At 42.2% G+C, this 22,016-nt stretch overlaps 1 protein-coding gene across 1 annotated transcript in view; it reads left to right on the plus strand.

Annotated features, from left to right (window-relative positions):
- The window catches only part of LOC137639547 (ATP-dependent DNA helicase DDX31-like), a 254,114-nt gene extending 241,498 nt beyond the window's left edge, over positions 1-12,616 (plus strand). The window contains exons 10-11 of the mRNA XM_068371813.1: positions 12,072-12,267; positions 12,400-12,616. Coding sequence (XP_068227914.1) covers positions 12,072-12,267; positions 12,400-12,508 — 305 coding nt within the window. The 3' untranslated portion in view covers positions 12,509-12,616. The remainder of the gene's footprint in view (positions 1-12,071; positions 12,268-12,399) is intronic.
- The last annotated feature ends 9,400 nt before the right edge of the window (positions 12,617-22,016 follow it).

A 22,016-nucleotide genomic window follows, 5' to 3' on the forward strand; every position in this document is an offset into this window, starting at 1 on the left:
TGTCTCTAGAAATTTAGGTTTTCCACATTAGCGTTATTCGTCCCTCTTTGATTATTCGACGTACTGTTCTTTCAGGAACACTTGTGGCTTCAGACATATGGATACTGTACATGCTTTGGTTACTTCAGCAAAAGGGCCATGATTTATCTCCTCTGTGAAATACTTGTCGGCCTACAGTGTGTACTGTCTCCCTGGAATCGAGACGTAGATCACGAGTTGGAGAAGTTTCTATCTTCCAAGTTTGATAGCTTTGCAGTCTCAAGTGCTGTATTTTACACTCTAAGATTAACCATTCAGGTATTTAATATGGCTCACTGATCTTTGCCTGATGAATTTACCCTTGTGACCTCCAATCAGATTTCAAACTTCGTTTTGCCAGTCTTATTAAGATGTAAGAATAAAACTGACAAATAACCTGGGATTATAATTTCGAAAAGAAATGTAGTTAGTTTCAGTTATCATTATGAAAATGAAAACATTACCTTATGAAATATATTATTATTATTATTCTTATTATTATTATAATTATTATTATTATTATTATTATTATTATTATTATTGTTAATTCCTAAGCTACAACCCTAGTTGGAAAAGTGGAATGCTATAAGCCTAGGGGCTCCAACAGGGAAAGTAGCCCAGTGAGGAAAGGAAATAAGGAAAAGTAGAATATTTTAAGAACAGTAACAGTAAAATATTTATATCTCCTTCATAAACTATAAAAACTTTAGCAAAATAAGAGGGAGTGAAATAATACAGGGTATATGATAATGTGGAAGAGAACTCTAACCCAAGACAGTGGAAAACCATGGTACAGAGGCTATGGCACTACTCAAGACTAGAGAACAGTGGTCTGATTTTAGAGTGTTCATCTCCTAGATCTGCTTACCATGGCTAAAGAATCACTTATATCCTTACCAGGAGGAAAGTGGCCTCTGAACAATTACAGTGCAGTAACCTCTTGGGTGAAGGAGAATGGTTTGGTAATCTCAGTGTTGACAGGTGTATGAGGACAGAGGAGAATATGTAAAGAATAAGCCAGACTATTCGGTGTGTGTGTGTGTGTGTGTAGGCAAAAGGAAAATTAACTGTACCCAGAGAGAAGGATCCTATGTAGTACTGTCTAGCCAGTTTAAGGACCCCATAACTATCAAGCGATTGTAACTCAACGGTTGGCTGGTGCCCTTGCAAGAATAACAGACCTCTGGTCAATCCTGTGAGATTAGTCTAAAAGGAAGCATGCTCAGTTTCACTCAGTTTGGATGGCTCGTGTCTAACTCCAGTGTTTATTTTTCCATAAAGTGATTGAATTATTTTGACACGAGTACGCTATATGTTTGAAAAAACAGCAATCTTATTGGTGTTTACTTTCTGGTTCAAATACTGAAGCTTTGATAAAAAGGCTGAAATTTTTTCCTTAGTCAAGATGAGATTGGTTTTCTCTCTTTCCATTTCCTTGTTATCTCAATTACACCATTTAACATAGCTTCCACTTTTAGTTCCAAATTCTTCACATGTAATGCTTGGCGAGGTATCAAAATTGATGACCTGAATATTTAGATTGTGTTGTTTGACCAAAGCCACAAAACCACTGACGTATCCAAGTATGGCAGAAGCTCTATCAGCTGATACTGCAATACAATCTTCTCACTTTAAAGGAACACTTTTTGATGTATGCATCACCCTTACTAAACACATCAATACCATGAGTTCTCAACACAAGAGGAGAACGTAGAAACATTTCTTCTTCAACTTCATCAGAAGCCCTGTATCAAACATACTCTTTTCCATAGGCTGAAAATTACTAATGATATCTGTAGCTTCATTTAACCTTTCTCTATATTATAGGGGAAGTGCTAGCATCTGAAACCAAACAATGTCATTACAGATATTTCCCCATTTATGTAGATCCTGAGCTCCTTGGTGCATTCTTTTTCTTCAAATTTCATATTTGCAGCCCTCACTTAGCATATCCACATCTATAGTGCATCCATTAACCCCCCGGGGCCCAAATATTCTAATCACTTAGCATATCCACATCTATAGTGCATCCATTACCTCCCCACCAAATGTTCTAATTTATCCCATTTGGGGGTAATTTACCCCTGTTCCTCAACCACTGCTTTATAGATTAAGTAAACAACTGGTAAATAAACAAACCATCATCGATATATTCCCTTCCTTCCCTCTTGTGTAGAAGTTATCATTAACGGATTTTGACGTAGGAAAAATCTATTTTTGGGTGAGATAGCCATGTCATCCTGATGGAAGGTCCCTTCAGCAGCTTCCTACTGTATAATATTTCTGTGAGTGATATTACAAGAGAATTACCATCAGGTATCACGGGGTTCTAACCCCCTATGGTGCCCTCATTCGTCACTGATGAGTTATTCCTTTGTTCGCAGCGTCTTCCTGCTTACGTAGTTGTTTTGTTGTGCGTCCTTTTTCAGTTTTTTTAGAGTGTTTCCTAGTATAATGGCTTCTTCGTCGTCTAAGTTGAGTACCATCTTCCTTTACAGTTTGATTTAGCTGTAGGTGTTTTGGATCCCTATGGGTAATGGTTATTTAGCTTGTAACGATGTGGGAGCCGGGCGCTCCGAGTCCAGCTAGCTTTGGGCGTCATGATGTGTAACCGACTGCCCTTATTTATCGTGTTCATTTAGTTTATTTATTAGTTTCACGTTAGCTAGCTTTATTCTAGCATTACTATGCTTCGGGCTCTTTATTTGGTTGCATTTACCTTGCATTATTGTATTTTTAGTTTTAGTTCAGTGCATGTCAGTTTCGGCTAGCCTAGCCTAGAGAGTGATGAAGTTATAGTTGGAAACGGGCTCGCCAATGGCGTTCGGGTCTTTCTTACTGTACTTGTTGGCAGTGGCCCTATTTCCCTTAGGGGTTTTTTACCTCAGTTATACTAGTTTACTGAGTATTTATGACCGCCTGCCTTCGATCCTTCGGTATTTTAGACTTTTTAGGCTCTGGCAGCCAGTTAGCCACAACCAGTGAGGCTGTGGCAAGTAACTTGTCCGCTGCCAGTAGTCCCGTTCCAGTAGTTTAGATGTCAGGGAGATTTCTGCATTGCCAGATGTAAATGGTACAGTTGTAACTATCTACAGTACTGCCCCACTTGCCCACACTCACTTGTGTTGCTCATTATAAAACGTTTTTCAATAATTGTTTCCTAAGATAGTTTTATTTATTAAAAAAAAGAAATTCACTGAGACGTGTGTTGTTTTATGCGTGTGTACGTTGACGTGGGAACACTATATGTATATGGTACATGATCTTTATTGATAAATAAGTTAAACCATGGACAGTAGTTGTACAGTTTATCAAAGGTTAATGATGATTTACTTTTCATGAAATCTTATAAAACGGATTTTGAGCGAAGCGAAAAATCTATTTTTGGGTGAGATGGCCATGACGTCCTAATGGAAGGTTCCTTTAGTAGCTTCCGAAGGGTATATATGACTACAGTGATATTCCCAGAGAATCAAACCAAAGGTTTCACAGAATTCTAACTTCTGGCGCGAGTACCTTTAAGATTACTCTCAAGGGTATCGTATATCATCAGGGGACGTATTCTTGACACGCCACATGGCAATCTGCACCCCGAATAGCCTTTACGCCTCTAGGCTCTAGGGGAAAACGTGGCAGAATAGAAGGGTAACCGCAACAAAGATTACCCTGGTTCCCCTACTACAATCGTATCAAAACCGCGCCAACTCCCTCTGGCGGTCATTCCTTGTAGCAATGAGCAAGATGCTACAGATACAGTAGATCAGGGGGGGGGGGGAAACCGTGAAGATCTTTTCATAGAAAAGAAGGGTGGGTCCATTAGGACGTCATGGCCATCTCACCCAAAAATAGATTTTTCGCTTCGCTCGAAATCCGTTTTTTGGGCTCAAGCCATGACGTCCTAATGGAAGCATACCAGAGAATTAATGTATCTGTGGTTTTGTGTTAGTGCCTTAACCTTGGGGCAATATTTCCACGGCCAAAAGGGCCAATTGAGACAAATGACGTTACTGGTATCCGTCATCATCACTAAGCATAACAATGTTAGTGCTTCCTGCCCCCTGCAGGGAAGAGTCATTTTTAGACGTAGGAAAGGGGCCTGAAGGTAGCATATATTGTATGAACAAGCATAAGTATACACTGAGAATACAACCGGTCTCAAGGATTGTATATATTGCGGAACCAATATCAGTGTCCCCATCCATTGATTTTAAGCATACAATGATATGAGAAATACTTACATGAGTAAGTTAAGGAACTCTGGTATTTTAAAACATGCAATTGTTGGGCGAATTAGGACGCAACTGGATTTTAATAGACATTTATTCCTAATAAATGACTACATGCTAAATGAATATAGCCTGATAAGGAAATTATACGAGAGACATACACAGAAAATAATGTTCCCCTTTTTGAAAGGGGGAAATGATGAGTGCCACTCTCAAACTGAAGAAAAGCTCTTTTAACAAGACTTTTCTTTATAATTTCTGTACATGAAATAGTCTAACAACACTGTGTACTATGTACACACGGCACTAGTGGTATTCGTATAATTTCACACCTGAGATTCTGAACAGATTTAGTGTTACCTTGGCAACACTTATTCAAAGGGAGGTCACACGAAAATTGCTGACCCCTTCTCCTTTTAATTGATAGTCCCAATCAATTTACTGTTCATCACAGAGCTAGACGACAGGGTCCAAATAGCACCTGCCGCCACCACATATTGCTTCAATCCATAGATTTGCTTAGTATAGTGTCTGTAAGACGCATTGGACAACCTCCGATCAGTAGGTGAACGAAGAGGCTGAAGTCCACACACAGGAAGGTTCAGTGATGAAGCAACTTTCCTTGGATCTTTTATCTGCAGGAGTACTGTCAGGATCCGCTCCGCGAAAAAGGTAGGTGAGCTTCGCCCTCAGTTGTAGTGGATAGTTTGATCCAAAGTTTTCTCCTGTAAAGAGCTGTTCCTCCTGAAGTCTGAAGTTCTATGAAGATAGACCTTAGACGCTCTACCAGACCTAGAGAGACATCTTCCTTCAGAGGGCAGATTCTCCAGGAACCCCACCTCTTAGTAGGTAGGACGTCTTTAATGAGAAAGGTTAGATCAGAAAGAGATGCAGTACTCTCACTTATTGTGGCCCTCAGGATAGGGCCACTATTACACTAACTCTAGTCCCAGAGGCTATAGCGAACCGAAAAAATAACCTTTTAGGTTAGATGGTTGAGGGAACAATCCTCATTGTTCACAGGTGAGGCATAATGTAGGACCTTGTCCAAAGACCATTAGATGGGCTTTAGTGGCGTTGCGGGCCTAAGCCTGCACATGTTATCGGGAATTTATTAAAGATTCCAATCGTTAGATCCATTTAAAGGGCATATAGAAGAGGTCTAGTCGGGGCTGACTTGCACAGAGATAATGGTCCATGGATCCAAAGATCTCATTAAGTGACCTCTCTCGCAAAGTCGGCCATACCCTTGGTGCTTACTCAAGGGTTTATATGGAGACAAGGCCGAAGAACTAGCGTTCTCATAGTATTCAAGGATACACTGCCTCCTTCCTCAAAAGGCCAACGTGCTGTCGGCCGCCAGACCCTGAATATAGGGGTGGACAGAGAAGGACAGGCAGAAGATCATGAGATTGTTTTCGGGCCCTTTTGCTTTACAAAACAATTTACTTTTCCAAGAAGACTCGTATTGTTTTCTCGTTGACTAGACTTGTATTATTCTAGGAATTCTATTTTGCCCTTAAGATCCCAGTCTTTTCCTAACCGTTAAGGGCAAGGAATTCGTAAAATGAAGGGATCAGGTGTACTGTGATAAATAGAAGGCAGAAAACTTCTGAACTTCCTGGATAATCCTAGGTGCATAACTAGGACTAGCCTCAGCCTCAGTTCCTTCGTTACAGGGAACGGGATGTTCTTGGGCTTTCTGGGAGCCAATAGAGCCCCTCTTCCTTGGAAGGGTCTCAGCATGTAGAGGGCCTTCTGGAGGAAATTTTGATGGGCTGAATAGGAATTCTAAGTCCATCACTTCTAAAGTAGAGACATGATGTCTGTTACCTCCATTAGAGGGTCCTCGTATGGGACTAAATAACGAGATAGTATCTTGATAACGCTCATGATGAAGAGAACGATCTGCAGCTCGGGGACTTGTCCCTTTCTGGGAGGGAATGGGTCTGCGTCCGTGTACCATTCCGACTCTATTGGGTGGAACCCAAGAAGAGCATCCGCTGTCACCTTGCGGATCATATATAAACGAGCTGCTGATAGGCGCCATTCCCTTAAGGAAGGGATGGCTAGCATTCCCTAATGAAATGAGACGTCCCTTATCCTCGACAGTTTTGACGCCTCATTATCGCTTCGATGCTCCAGATCAACCTGAGGAGGTCCGATCTGTGTGGAGAGAGTTTATCCACCCATTACAGGGCTAAAATGGCCTACGGGTCCGTGGCCTTTGGTCATTGTAGGGTAAGCGGAGAGGGAATGACCATTATTGGTCCTATTAGATCTCTTCGAGCGTTTGATGCGTATCTTCTCCAGCCTCTTAGCACATCTTATAGTTGTGCGAGTAGCACTGGGTCTGTCATCATCGTGAACTGGAGAGAGTTCGAAACTCCTCCCTGTTAGCGTTATGGAATCCTGACTGATTACCATAGTCTCTTGACAGACCTTGCGATCTCCTTTTACATCCCCAGGGGAAAAGGGGGCGTTAGGGTGACGACAGGTTTCAATGATTTTTTAAAACATTGAAGCTCCTGAGCTGGAGAGAATCGAGATTCTATTATTTGCATCCTCAATGTTCCAGGGCAGGATCATCTCCATGGATGCTCATAGACAGTAATTTCGGGTGCTGCCCACCCCAGCCTGTCGTCCAGGGCCATCGTTGCCTGAACTCTTTCTAGGCTTGATTTCGCTTGACTGTCTGCTAATTCCGTAAGGATCCTAGGACTGAAACTAGTCCGATGAGAATCTCGTCCAGGATATACGTTATCTTCCATAACTTGGATCCTAGGTAGGAGGGGAGGGGGTGACTGACTGGATTGTCAACACCCCTTACTGAATAGGGTCCTTATGTTCAGAAGGATTATCATTCTGAACTTGCTGTTCTATTGGAACTTGTTGCGTGGCGCCAAGTCCAGAATGACTCAGAGATTTCTTGAGTCTTTCATGTGAACAATAAACTGCCTTCATTGGAAATCGATGGACTCTACTTTCCTCACCGGTAGTATGCTCTAGAGCTTTAAGGTATACTCTTCTAGGGGGAATTTGAATATAAGAAGAGTTGAGGAAAGGATGGTGGAGGTATGTCCATTTCCATTCTAGTCTCATCTTGGTCAGGCCTTGGACTCCAGTGATCAAAGGTCCGGCGATCCAGGAGGAACTTCCCTCCTACCAGAAGCGTCTGTTTGCTTCGCTTGATCCGAAGGTGTATAAATCTGACTGTCTGTGGAACAACGGTCATTGTAACTGTGGGATGCAGTTTAACATCCTAGGGAGAACTAAGAAACCCTTCCGTTCTCCTTTCAGGCCATACCTGACTGTTCGCCTATATCAGCTTTTCAGTGTTTCACTGTAATAGAAGATTCCTTTCTATTGCATAAAGCTTAGGATAAGTATGCTGGAAAGAGGAGAGACACAGACGTGTAAATCCTTCCAGCCAACTGCTGCGGTCTTCCTAATTATTGATTCTAGGGCATCCCCTTTCAAGAAGAGGCCGATGGAAGATTCTAGTCCATAAGGCTAGAGTAGTGCCCTACATCCGGGGAATTAATAATGAGAATCAAAAGGCTGATGAAGCATCAGCGTAAGGAAGAAGGGGGGGGGGTGGATCCCCCAAATCAGGTAGGTCTCAGCAAGGGGTTGTGCTTAGAAGCACAACGTACTGGAAAACCATTCTATTGTATGGTTATGTACCAAGGATTTCTGTCTGCGATATGGTCCTAAACTGCAGGTGTACAGGGTATTGTATACCCCTATACAATTGGCCTGTTACCATCAAGGCTAGTGCTTGGGGGTAAGTTAATTGGCACAGTACTTCAGTACCGATATGGCTAGCAGGTCTTCGACATATCAGTGATTTTTCGGCTGGCAGCGGGTCGCTGACAGACGTCACACCATCCTAGCCAGTATTCAATGTGACTGGGTAGTGGTGAAAACTATACGCATAGTCAGCGGATCTCTGAACCAGAGGAGACTCCTCGGGCCGTCGGCAGACCGCTGGGAATCGGCGGGCTGTCGATTGAAGGTATACCAACTCATCTATTGACTGGGTGGTGACCAAGGGCACCCACTGCCGGCTCTTGGCGGCGGAGTTAGATGTGACAGTGAAACAATGACTGCTGTTGTTGATTTCACTACAAGGTGTGGCTTGAATATGGAGTCTCTGCCGGGTGTTAGTCAGTCGGGGGTTCGAGTCCCGCTCAGACTCACCAATGCCGTTAGTGTCTGCAACCTCAACTTAAGAGGCAGGGTTGGGGGTTTAGACCTTAAAAACCTTTAAAAGGAGCAGTAAATCGGTATTTATTAGTAATGAGAAAATGAAGTTTTCGGTCCAATTCCCGTAGAGTTCTAGCATTTTACGGGTTCGCAGTTGAACCGCATTTAAGAGATAACTTTCGAGACGAAACCAACCACAGTTCGACAGCTCTAGACTGCCGTCCTGCAGATTGGGGATTTTGGAAATAATATTGCTGGGGGGACCTGCATATATTATTTCCGTGAAAATGCTCATCTTTATAACTGCGGAAGACTGCAATGCATCATCTGGTGTCCCTCCTGTAAGGAAGGGAGAACAGAAAGGAGTATTCAATTGATTATCGCATCGATAGGCAATTTGCAAAGTTGTCTTTTGACAAAATAGCTTATGACAGAAAGCTAAAAGAGATAGTTGGAGACACATAACCGTGAATCCCTTGTGAGCCAATGCTGTTACTTCTCCTCAGTCTTAAGGAAATTCCTCCAACCGGGGAATTCCCTGAAGAAAAGGGGGCTCGAACACCTAGGTGTAAGGAAGTGTACATGCACTGTCCCCTTCTATGCTTAACGCTGTGAGGTAAGGAGGATTGATACACAATCAGAGTATCGAAGGAATGTCATTCTTTCGAAATAGGAGCGGTAACAGCAGAAGCTCACATCCAAGATATGTTGATTAGAAATTAAAAGACATATATTTGTCTATCCCAACCCATCTACTCGCCGCAACCTCCCTTACAATATTAAATCAGGAAGTTTCCTGAACAGGGAAACTCAGGGATAAGGGCTCTCCCCTTTAGGGGTTAGAGGCGTCACACCACCGGCCCTTTACGAAATTTAATATTGCAGGGTAAATAGAAACTGATTTCAAATCAGAATATTGATGAAATATTATTCCATCAATATAAAATTGGGTTCAGCAAATATCTAGATAGGGACACCCAATATATATTGGAAATAACTACTAGTATAATCTATACGTTAGTTATCCATATGCCGTATTTACTATACCGGAAATATACTGACTACCTGTATAGACCTATACCGTAGTTCAGCCGGCAGAAAATAAAAGACATATTCTTATGCATCCCAACCAATCTATTTGCTGTGACCTCCCGTACAATATTAAATCAGGGAGTTTCTTGATCAGGGAAACTCAGGGATAAGGGCTCTCCCCTATAGGGGTTAGAGGTGTCACACCACCAGCCCTTTACGAAATTCAATATTGCAGGGTACATGGAAACTGATTTCAAATCAGAATATTGATGAAATATTAATCCATCAATATAGAATTGGGTTCAGCAAATATCTGGGCAGGGATACCCAAGATATATTGGAAATAACTACTAGTATAATATATACGATAGTTATTCATCTGCTGTATATACTATACTGCAATTATACTGATTACCTGTATAGACATATACTGTAGTACAGCCGGCATATTGCCGGATTAGCTGGCTATTGTCGGAGCATCTAGCAAGCTAGAAAGGAGAGAGAGAGAGAGAGAGAAAGCATGGAGTGAAGGCTCTCTATTACTGTATATGTATACAGTAGTAAAAGATGTAAAAGTCTAATTTTACTGCCTTTCTCCGAAAAGAAGGTTCACTTCCATTTAGCCATAGTACTATTGCCGGCTTACTACTGTAGGCCAGCCTCCGGCAGCACGAGTACAGTCGGCATACTACCTAATGAGTCAGTACCTATCTGTGCCGGTCTACTGCCGGCCAGAACAATACGCCGACAACAGAAACTGTGGCTAGCAGTTCAAGGGAGAACTGGAGAACCTTGGTGACAAAAGGGGCCTCCCATCCACAGCCGCTGGAAGCCGGCAGTCGCCGACAGTCGTCATGGCCGTTGGCAGTCTCCGACAGCTGATGACTGAGGAGGGGGGGGGGTTCTGGGCGGCCCCGGAAACCCACCTGCAATGGTCAGGTTGCAGGACTCCAGCACAGGAAAGACAATGGCTCGGCCATCGTTAAAGAACAGATAGGGGAGGGGAAAGGGTCCTATCTGAGGTATAGGAGGTCCGGCAATGTTGCCGGATCTACACACCTTGAAGAAACTCTGTTTCAGTACCGGCACGACCACAAGCGGCAGGAGAATCATTTATTCTCCAGCTTAGGAGGTGCTAATACAGTTAAGGGGACGGCAGCTCATGCCGTTCCTCTCAACAAGGGAGAAACAGAGTTCCAATGCCGGCGCCATCCTAGGCCACAAGAGTATACGACTCTATAGCCTAGGGTCGGCGAGCATAGGACTAGTCTACTAGACCACAGGGAGAAGGTGGCGGTAACATTCGACCACTTCAGGTGTAGTCTAGGGAGGGCTAGCCTCCTATGCCGGTAGTTCCGACGGCAAGGGAATGCAATCACCCCGCCGACCAACTGCCGACAAAGACTAAATACTCTGAGGTTCTGATCGAATCCCAAAACTTTCCGACGGCCGTTAAGGGATGAAACAGAAAACTCTAGGCTAGTCATGCCTGAATTCGAAATTCAAGGCCGACGCAGAGAGTTGTAGCCTAAGGCTACTCTCAGAGGGAAGAGAGATTACCCATAAATCTCTAGTGAGATTGATGATGGTTAATATAATTCCAGGAGATATCGATCTCCAGGAATGATAACCAAAACACAAGGGTAACCGGGGAAATGACGAAAGTATATGTTGTCTAGGTTATGTTACCCAGACATGACAAGATTTCGGTTACCTAAATCACCAAAACTCTGACATATACGATCGCCACGGAAAGGGAAAAATATGCTTATAGATATCTTTACAATATAATAATGCCTAAATAGCTTTCATAACAATGAATAAGCTATTTACACCGGAATATCGTTCTGCTAACTAAATAGCACATGTACCAAGAACGACAGCGCCATGGCGACACCGGCGATCGGCGAAGATCCACACACAAGAAATACACAATTTCATTGCGAAGCTGGAACTAAATTACATATTGTAAAGAATCAGTACTCAACTTTCTAGATGGAGAAAGAAGCCGTAGAAGCATAAAGATTCCCAGAAATCGAACGGAAATGTCAGATCGACAGGGAACACCACCGTAGCGAGTCGCTACAGATAAAGGAATGGCCGCCAGAGGGAGTTGGCGCGGTTTTGATACGATTGTAGTAGGGGAACCAGGGTAATCTTTGTTGCGGTTACCCTTCTATTCTGCCACGTTTTCCCCTAGAGCCTAGAGGCGTAAAGGCTATTCGGGGTGCAGATTGCCATGTGGCGTGTCAAGAATACGTCCCCTGATGATATACGATACCCTTGAGAGTAATCTTAAAGGTACTCGCGCCAGAAGTTAGAATTCTGTGAAACCTTTGGTTTGATTCTCTGGGAATATCACTGTAGTCATATATACCCATCGGAAGCTACTAAAGGAACCTTCCATTAGGACGTCATGGCTTGAGCCCAAAAAGTATTTTATAATTAAATAATTCATTTAATGTCAATGATTGTTAAAGTTTATTGTTTGTTTCAGCGCATGTTTCCTTTGTAATATCTTATGCATATTATAATTAAATCATTTATTTACTGACAATGATTGTTAACGTTTATCGTTTGTTTCAGCGTATGTGTCTTTTGTACGATCTTATGCATCATATCCAAAGCATCTTAGAGAAATGTTCAACTTCAAAGCTCTACATCTTGGCCATTATGCTAAAAGTATGGGATTGAGGGATTCTCCTAGTGCTCTTGGGGCTTCTGCTGCTTTTAGAGCCAAGAGAGAGATCAAAGAAAAGAGAGAAAAGAAAGAGAAGCGAATGTAAGTGTTATGATTATACATATATATTGTGATCTGTAATACCCAATTCTTTATTTTTTATTCTGTATATAATGGTTTGGTTTTTTATATTTACTCATGATAAAGTAATTTAAATTTCTTTTTGAATTGCAGAAAAATTCAAAGGATGAGACAGATTCCTGGCAAGATACCCAAGCATGCTCAAGTGTCTGAATTTGACAGTGGACTCGACACTATCCCAAAGAAGGATAGAAAAAAATGATATTGGAATTTTGGGTTTTTCATTGTTGTAATTATTATAATGTTAATAGTCTGATAAGTATTTTCAATAAAAAAAAAAATATTTTTTTGTAAATACTGTTTCGATTAAGATTTGTTTTCTTCTCTTTTAATGTGGACCTTTCTTCATTATTACATTTTTAGATAGATCTCTGTCTTTCCCATCTCACCTGCATTTAGCCATGTCCTGATATTCATTCAACACATGTAAATGCCATTTTTCCAAATAACATTATCCATGAGATTGCGACAGCAATTAAAAATTAACATTATTATGTTTTACTTTATTTTAACAATGACCTTTATCAACACCATTTCTCAATTATTATTATTATTATTATTATTATTATTATTATTTGCCAAGCTACAACCCTAGTTGGAAAAGCAGGATGCCATAAGCCCGAGGGCCCCAACAAGGAAAATAACTTAATAAGGAGAGGAAATAAGGAAATAAACTAAGAGAAAAGTTTAAAAACAATATCAACATTAAAATAAATCTTTCATGTATAAACTATAAAAATTTCAAAATAATAAGAGGAAGAGAAACAAGATAGAACTCTACCCCAAGACAGTGGAAGACCATGGTACAGAGGCCATGACACTACCTAAGACTAGAGAACAATGGTTTGATTTTGGAGTGTCTTTGTAGAAAAGCTGCTTACCATAGCTAAAGAGTCTATGCTACCCTTACCAAGAGGAAATTAGCCACTGAACAACTTAGAGTGCAGTAGTTAACCCCTTGAACAAAGAAGAATTGTTTGGTAATCTCGGTGGCGTCAGATGTATGAGGACAGGAGAATGTGGAAAGAATAGGCCAGAATATTCGGTGTTTGTGTGAGCAAATGAAAAATGAGCCGTAACGAGAGAGAGGGATCCAATGTAATTACTGTCTGGTCAGTCAAAGGAGCCAATAACTCTGTAGCGGTAGTATCTCAACGGGTGGCTGGGGCCCTGGTCAACCTATTACCATGATATTCCTCAAATATATTGCGTATCCTCAAAAGTGAATATCCATGAGATTGCTACTGAAACTGAAAGATTAAAATGAAAATTTTATACATATTTTAATGGTCTTTTATCACTCGTTTTCATCGTCTCACAAGGTACCAGCATTCAGTCATCCCACAATATTCTAGTCTAATACTGTGTTATCTGAAATACGAAAATAGCTGTTGGTAAGAGAACAGGAAAAGAAAAGAAAAAATACAAGGTCTTATGAATAGCAAGAAATTTGAACAATCAATATAGTATATAGGTTTTAGAGGAAAAAGCTATTGATGTCATCAACGATAAATTTATCATTTCAATTTTCGTCAATTCTTGGTGATGTATGCAAAGTTTTAAAATAAGAACGAAAGGAAATGCAGTACAGATTTTTGGTTATTTTTCAGTTAGTGATAATCCCAAAACTGTACAAAAAGGTGATTAAATTTTGTAAAATACCCCCTGTTACTCAATTAGCTGTAAAAAATACTCTCCAAGCACACTTTGAGAAGATTTCAGATATGTTAATCTAAATAGATATGAACTTCTTTTGATAACAAATTCATTGATATAATTTGTTCTGGGTTCAGCCCTATTTTTACTAGACTATAATGAGGGTTTCTCTTTTCCTGGTCATGGTTTGGATGGAAATACTGGCTCGGATTAACTGAATTATTTACACAGAAATCTGACATAACGTGCAAGAAGAAAGGTAGAAAGAAAACATTTACATCTAAAAAAAGGTAGTTACTATCCGGTGTGTTTACACACTTTGTAAATGCTTAGACTATATTTTATTTACAGGAACATAGCTATTTGAATCATCTGATCTGAAAACTTATGATATTATTATTATTTTTATCATTTCTGGGTCGAGCTGTGACGGCCAGTGAAAAGTCCTTCTTTCTACCTTTTTTTATATAAATCTTCCAAATATACCAGAGAAAAATAAAAGCATGGAATGCAGAGGTTACTACCCTCGTGCGAGCACCTCGTGAGTGTCGTGTATACATCAGGGGCGTGTGAAAACCATTATTCACAGGCTGTCTTCCAATTAGATAACTCCTTCATCAAAGGGAAGGGCCATAACAAAGACCCCAGAAACCACACTTGTACCACGCCACCGTCACCCACACGAACGCCTTCTAGGACATCCTTCTGTTTTGGACTTGCCCGCTAAGTCGTAAATTGTTTTGATCGGTGTTTTCGCAAGTGATTGTCGTTAATTCAACATGACTGACGCTGCTACTTCACCTTTACCAATGTTAAGTACCATAGTTTGTTTTGACAGTTTATTTCAGTACCGGGCATTTGTTCTTTTTCCAGTAATGTGGATTTTAGTTTGGGAAGCGGTTGGCCTGCCTCGGTATCGGCAGCCATTTTGGTTTTGTTCGCTTGGGTAGTTTTTCAAGTTAATATTGCCCATCTGGTACTCTGTCATCTAGGTTATATCACTTACGTTTTATGACCAATTTTATTATAATTTATTATTGTTTTTACCATGGTAATTATTTGCCAGCAAGTCCAATTTGGACCAACGAAGAATATTGATCTAGCCTTTGTTATAGTTTTGTACACGCCTCAGGAAGGTGCTTGTTTTAGACTATATCTTTATGTTTATTTGTTACGTTGTCCTTATTCTTCGTTCTTGGTTATTACAATTTTTATCATTATTCTTATCATATTTCTGGGTCGACCTGTGGCGGCCGGTGAAAAGAGGCCTTCTTATATACCTTTTCTGATAAAACCTTCCAATTATACCAGAGAAAGATAAAAGCATGGAATGCTGAGGTTACAACCCTCGCGCGAGCACCTTTTGGGTGTCGTGTATAAAGCAAAGGCGCATGAAATCCACTATTCACAGGTTGTCTTCCATTTAGTTAATTCCATCGTCAAAGGGATGGGCCGATACAAAGGCCCTAGCCAACCACCAGCGCCACACCACCCACGCCACGACGCGAGCGCCATCTGAACAACATCCTTCTTTTTGGACTTTGTTAGTGTGAAATTTTTTTGTGGTGCTCTCTACTTTTTTTAACATTCGTGGATTTATTTCGTCATGTCCGAAGCTCCATCTTCACACATTCTAATGTTAAGTACCATAGTTTGTTTTGACAGCTTTTTATAGTACCGGGCTTTTGTTTTATATCCAGTGTAGTCTGTTTTATTATTCCCGTCTAGCCCTTCACGGCGGCCATTGTTTGTTCACTTGTATGGGAATTCATCTTTGTCTGCCCGTTTAGTACTCTGTCACTTAGGTTCTTGGTTAAGTCCCTGGCCTTATGCCTTTAGAACCGTTATTATTTTTGTGTTATTATGCTCATGGTACTTTTTGCTAGCAAGTCCAGCCTACGAACGAGATAGGTTGGTCTCATTCTCTTGGAAAATGCCTGAATTTTTTCAAAAAATTATCAAAAATATGAAAAAAAAATTTCTATAGCATTTTTTTGCGAGGACGTACCAGTACGTCCATGGGGGTAAAGGGATGGCTTTTGTGAAACGTACCAGTACGTCCTTTGGGGGTAAAAGGGTTAAGCTCGAGTAGGGGAGGTGGATTTCCCGTTTTCCGTTTTATACGATCACGAGTTATTCCTGCCGCCTCTTTCAGATGTCAGGATGCCTGAAAACTTTAAATCAATCAATCAATTCCTGCCTCCTCTTCTTCGCCGGGTTGATGTTATTACGTTTGATGATATTCACGTTTTAATGATGTGGTTACTGTTAATATAGCTAGCACTATTAATAGGTTCCGTTAGTGTATGAGTCATTATTTTGGGATCGCTTTATGCCGACACCCGTAGCTTCGCCTTGAGTTATACTCCGCTATAATGGATACTCATTGGGTGAGAACTAGTCAGATATTTAGAGTGCAACGGTGAAATCCGCCACTCAGACTCTGGCTGAGGCCTTTTGCACACGAACCTTTGTCATGATTAATCACAATTACATTATTACGGTCCTTTTTTCATCGAATCTCCGGCTTCACTGGAGATAACACAGACGTTCAGCATTGAGGTTAATATTAGCTTACCGCTGAGGTTCACGATTTCACGATGACGGACCTTTGTCACCGGATCTCCGGTACAAGCAGAGATCAATCAGACGATCAGAACCAGGGTACGAACCCTTTTTCATGAATAATCACAATTTCATTACGGTCCTTTTTCATCGAATCTCCGGCTTAACCGGATATCACACAGACGTTCAGCATTGAGGTTAATATTATCTTACTTCTGATGTTCACGTTTTCACTATGACGGACCTTTGTCACCGGATCTCCAGTGGCAACAGAGATCACTCAGACGTTCAGAACCGGGGTTAACATTATTTTACCGATGAGGTTTATAGTTACATGTTACGTGGTTACTGGATATTAGTATATTAGTTTGTAGCTCTAGCTAACAATTTTGAAAATCATATTAGTCACACATAGTTAATGTTAATTATTTCTATTGATTCATCTGTTCACTGACCAGAGTCTCAAGGAACAGTAAATAGCCTCTCATGGCATGGTTGGTTTCGACCTGGCTTTTCATTAGAAGGGGCTAGCGTTCGATCCCAAGTACTGAGTAGAAATTTATTTCTATTTGAACACGATATTGTATGGATATTTATCCATATATATACATATTTATAATTAAATATATGCATAAATATAGTCATATCTATTATATACACGTACAAATATATACATACACATATATATTATTATTTATAGATATTTGGTTGATCCCAGCCCGTGAATAGGATCACTAACCAGAGTTTCAAGGAACATCCAGACTTATGTCTCCTTTCTTTTACAGAAGGTCCGCCTACATGGTATGGTTCCCGGAGTCATGCACGCTCTGCTACGAGCTGTCCTCCCTACTCCTGACCGATGATGTAAGTTGGTTCTAATTTGTTTCTTTTTGGTATCCTTTGGCGATGATTTAATTTGTTCTGGATTTATGTATACATTGCTTATTGAGAACGGTCTTCTCCTTCATCACTAATCCCCTCACTTCTTTCAGGATGATGATGAATCTCTCCGGCCTGCAAGAGCGGCTCTCCGCCCTTGGGTATCAAGATTTGGAAGGAATGCTCCATCTGGCGGACCCTATCTCCTTGGAGTGTCCTCTCTAGGGTTGGACGTCGACCCCATTGACGGGCAGGTAGGTGGTGATGAGTTTTAGCCTTCAGTTTTGCCATTATCTGCGTCACCGACCTAGGACCCTCAAAGGATCCTGATGTTCATATTACGTTGCATAAAACCGTGACTGCTAAAAGCCAGGGGTAGGGTTAAAGAGCAGATACAACACATTCTAGGGCAAGCCAAGGAGCTATGATGGAGCTCAAAGATATGGTGGCGAATCGGATCCGTTCAGGAACTCGGATGTCTCCCCCTACAGCCCCAGACGCATCGAAGTAACCTCCTTCGATAAAAACAACACATAGAAACTTGCCTTACATGTCCCATATATAGATGGTACCATAACTCTGGATGGCATAGACGTCCGCCCTCTGGAGGACCTAGAATTTACTCTCAGGGACTAGAATTCCCATTCAACGGATTCGTTCGATTGAAAGAGCATGACTTGGTTAGGTTAGACAAGGTACCGAAGGTAACGGTAATATTTCCTGAAGAGCAGGCCCAATCTGTCTGGACCAGGATGTTGTCGGTCTGGGGGTATGCTAATTCCAAGCTCACCCCACACAATGGGGCCTACGCCATATCTACAACTGCTCTCATTATTACCTTGCCTATTACGGATAAATTGACAGGTCTTACTATTCAAGCTGACAAAGAAGGTTCGGCCATGCCGGCTCTTAAAGAGACAGACCCCACCTCGGGGAACCCCTAGCCTCGATTTATCCTACTGAGACTTTGTTTCGGATATTCACGAAGAACCAATCTCTGTCCTACCAATTCGACCTACACGCTTTGTGGTCTGCTCGGGTTAGTTGTAGGAAATACGTTCTGTCTGAGGCCTCTATCAGACATGAACCGAGCAGGCTGATAGCTTCCTCCTGATGGGGTAGAACCCTCTTCCCTCAGGAGGAGGTGAGCAAGGTTCTACAAGATGATATGACAGCAAACCAAAATTGCAGGTGAGGCGGGGCCTCACTGCCAAAAAGAAGGTCGAAGACCAAAAGCAAGCTTTCTTCAAGAAGAAGCAGAGAGTTACCCTATACAAAACGAACCGGGGTCACTGCCATCAATAGTCAGTTACCCACTCGACATCACAGTCTTCCTCTGATTCGACGCCTATGCATCCGAATCCCCCTCATCAGGTGGTCTACCTCACTGATTCCCCAGGTACACAGCCCAACCCCGTTTGGATGTCCTCGCCTGCATACAGCCGTAGCTCCGAACCCTCAGGTTCCTTTCGTGGACACCAGAGAGGAAGTTACAGGAGTAGAAGACAGTTCCGCCATCGAGGCGGACCTAGGAAAAATGTGGCTCGGAGAAGGAAAGGACCTAGATTCACTCCCTCACAACGAGGTGGTCCCGGTAGGGGAGAGACTTTACCACTTTCGAGACCATTGGACCTTTGGTCCGTGGGCTCATACCATAATCTCTAAAGATTTGAGGTGGAAATGGCCACAAGGTCCTCCTCCTCCACCAGTGACCTTCTCCCAGAAATCCACTCCCCTCCTGAAAGAGTACACCACAGAGTTACTCAAGAAGAAAGCAATCAAACGGGACCGATCACCGAAGTTCCATGGCCGCCTGTTCACAATTCCGAAGAAAAGCTTGTCGGCATTGAGAGTGGACCGGGACTTGTCAAAGCTAAACTTTTACATTCTCTGCGACAAGTTCCGGATGTTGACTATCTCTCAGGTACGGACCTTACTTCCCCGTGGGGCCGTCACCACCTCTGTCGATCTTACCGACGACTATTATCATGTGCCTATAGCTCGAAACTTCTTATCTGGGTTTCCGCCTAGGCAGGAAAGCCTTTGCGTTCAAGACATGCCCTTCGGCCTCAACATTGATCCCAGGATATTCACGAAACTGGGAGAGACAGTGTTAGAACAACTCAGGAACCAAGAGATACAGATCATTGCTTTTCTGGCCGGTTGGCTCATTTGGGCCCGGTCGGCCATAGAAGGCAACAGAGCTACGAAAGATGTACTTCGATTTCTCGACAACCTGTGATTTCGGGTCAATCTCCAAAAGTCTCGCCTGCAACCATCAGGCCACTTAGAATGGTTAGACATTCAGTGGGACCTTTCGAAGCACACGTTGTCTCTCCCTTCCAAAAAGGTAAGAGGAATAGCTTCCAAGATCAAGAATTTTCTCAAACACAAACAGGTGTCCAGAAGAACCTTAGAAAGTATCATCGGCCTTCTCCAATTCACTTCAGTAACAGATCTCCTATTAAAAGCCAAACTCAAAGACATCAATCGAGTTTGGAGAAAGAGAGCTACAGTACCTTTAAGAGACAAGGTCTCGAAGATCCCCTCTGTCTTGAAAATGAGACTATGCCCATGGTCCGAACCGAAGAACTTCTCCAAATCGGTTCCTCTACAATTCCCACCTCCACAAGTGACATTCCATACAGCCGGGTCTCTAAGTGGATGGGGGGATTACTCCGAACATCAGATGTTTCAGGGCTCTTGGTCACCCGCCATGAAACAGTCCCTTATCAATGTTCTCGAAGCCATGGCAGTGTTCTTGACCCTGAAGAGACTCTCTCCTCCGAGGTCGATCCACATCAGAGTAGTGTCAGACAGCACAGACGTAGTACACTGCGTCAACAGGGAAGGATCCAAGTCGCCCAACCTGAATCGGATCCTGGTCACTATCTTCGCCTGGGCAACAGGAAAGAACTGGTTCCTGTCAGTAACTCACCTAGCGGGAGTCCAGAATGTGAGAGCGGACTCACTAGCCAGGACGAAACCACTGGAGTCAGAATGGTCTCTAGACAATTTCATTCCGGTGGATACTCAGGAACCATTAGAAGAAGATTTACCTATTTCCCCCAGTGAATCTTCTAATGAGACTTTTCCACAAACTACGCTCCTTCGGGGGGGGGGGTGGCTTTAGTACCACCTCACTGGCCAAGAACAGTTGGTTTCCTCTCCTCCTCAAGTTGAAACTCCGTCCCTTCCGGATCCCGTTCCCCAAACTGACCCAAATAATCTAAACTCACTGTGTCAGATTACTCTAGGATAGCCAAAACTCTAACTTTGTGGACTACAGGAAGTTTGCAGCTCGTAGAGACGCGAACATTGAACCGGAAAACGATCTCTTCATCGAATCAGACAAAAGGGACTCGACAATTCGCCAATATGATTCGGCCGTTAACAACTAGCAGATTCCCTAAGAGTTCAGACCATACTCGTAGGTCTCCGAATATAGCCATCTCTTTCTTGAGGTTCCTATTTGGCGAAGGCCTAACAGTTAGCACTTTAACCACCATCGAGTCAGCTTTGAAGAAGATCTTCCTTGTTGGGTTTAACATTAACCTAGCTGATTCCTATTTCTCATCTATTCCAAAAACATGTGCTAAGCTTCGACCTTCGGTTCGGCCACAAAAGGACTCTGGTCTCTGAACGGTGTCCTCAAAAGTTGCGCTGGACACGGACAATGAATCCTGCTCTTATATCAATCTTCTTAGGAAGACTTTATTTCTAACGGCTTTGGCCTCAGGTGATGGAATATCAGAACTAGCAGCTCTCTCACAAACCCGGAAAACATAGATTTCCTCCCTTCAGCCGAAGTACTCCTTCTCCAGACAATGCTTTCCTAGCTAAAAAATGAGGATCCGCAAAATAGGTGCTCCCCTCGGAAGATTATTCTTCTTCCCCAGGATCTTTTCTCTGTGTCCAGTCACTACTCTCAAGGCCTTTTTAGCTAGAACTGCCACCCGCTCGTCTGGCCCCTTGGTTATCAGGGAACAAGGAGGTACTATTTCCATTCACGGTATCAAGCAACAAATCCTCTACTTCTTTAAACATACTAATCCGGAATCATTTCCCCAGGCTCATGATATACGGACAGTAGTTACCTCCATCAATTACTTCCAGAACAGGGACTTTGATAATTTTAAAAAATATACGGGTTGGAAATCCCCTATGGTTGTCAAACGCCACTATCTAAAGATCTTACAGGCCCTTAAATACCCGACGATGGCAGCGGGGAGCCTTATCCCTCCCCATTAATCTCTACTTCTTCCTTTCTTCCATCTCTTCTCTTCTCCCTCCTACCCGCCACTCACACCACGTCGCCACTCTCCTGGGTAGTTCGTTAGCCCTATGATATTTACCATGTTTAATTCCTATGGTTTAACTGTTATTGTAGTTACCGTTCCTTTAATGTTTAGATATGCTTAGACATGTAAGGTTTGATGCCTTTTGCGATTCGACACTCAGTTAATTCCTTGTAGTCATAGTTATTTAGCCTTACGTTCCCTATGTCATTTGGCTAGTTGGTAATTGGACGTTTCTTACATTATTATATTATATTATTGTCGTACATGGTGATTGTATTCTCCTCATTATGTTATTACTTTATTGGGCTT

Source organism: Palaemon carinicauda, chromosome 4, assembly GCF_036898095.1.
Source record: "Palaemon carinicauda isolate YSFRI2023 chromosome 4, ASM3689809v2, whole genome shotgun sequence".
NCBI classification, from domain to species: Eukaryota; Metazoa; Arthropoda; class Malacostraca; order Decapoda; family Palaemonidae; genus Palaemon; species Palaemon carinicauda.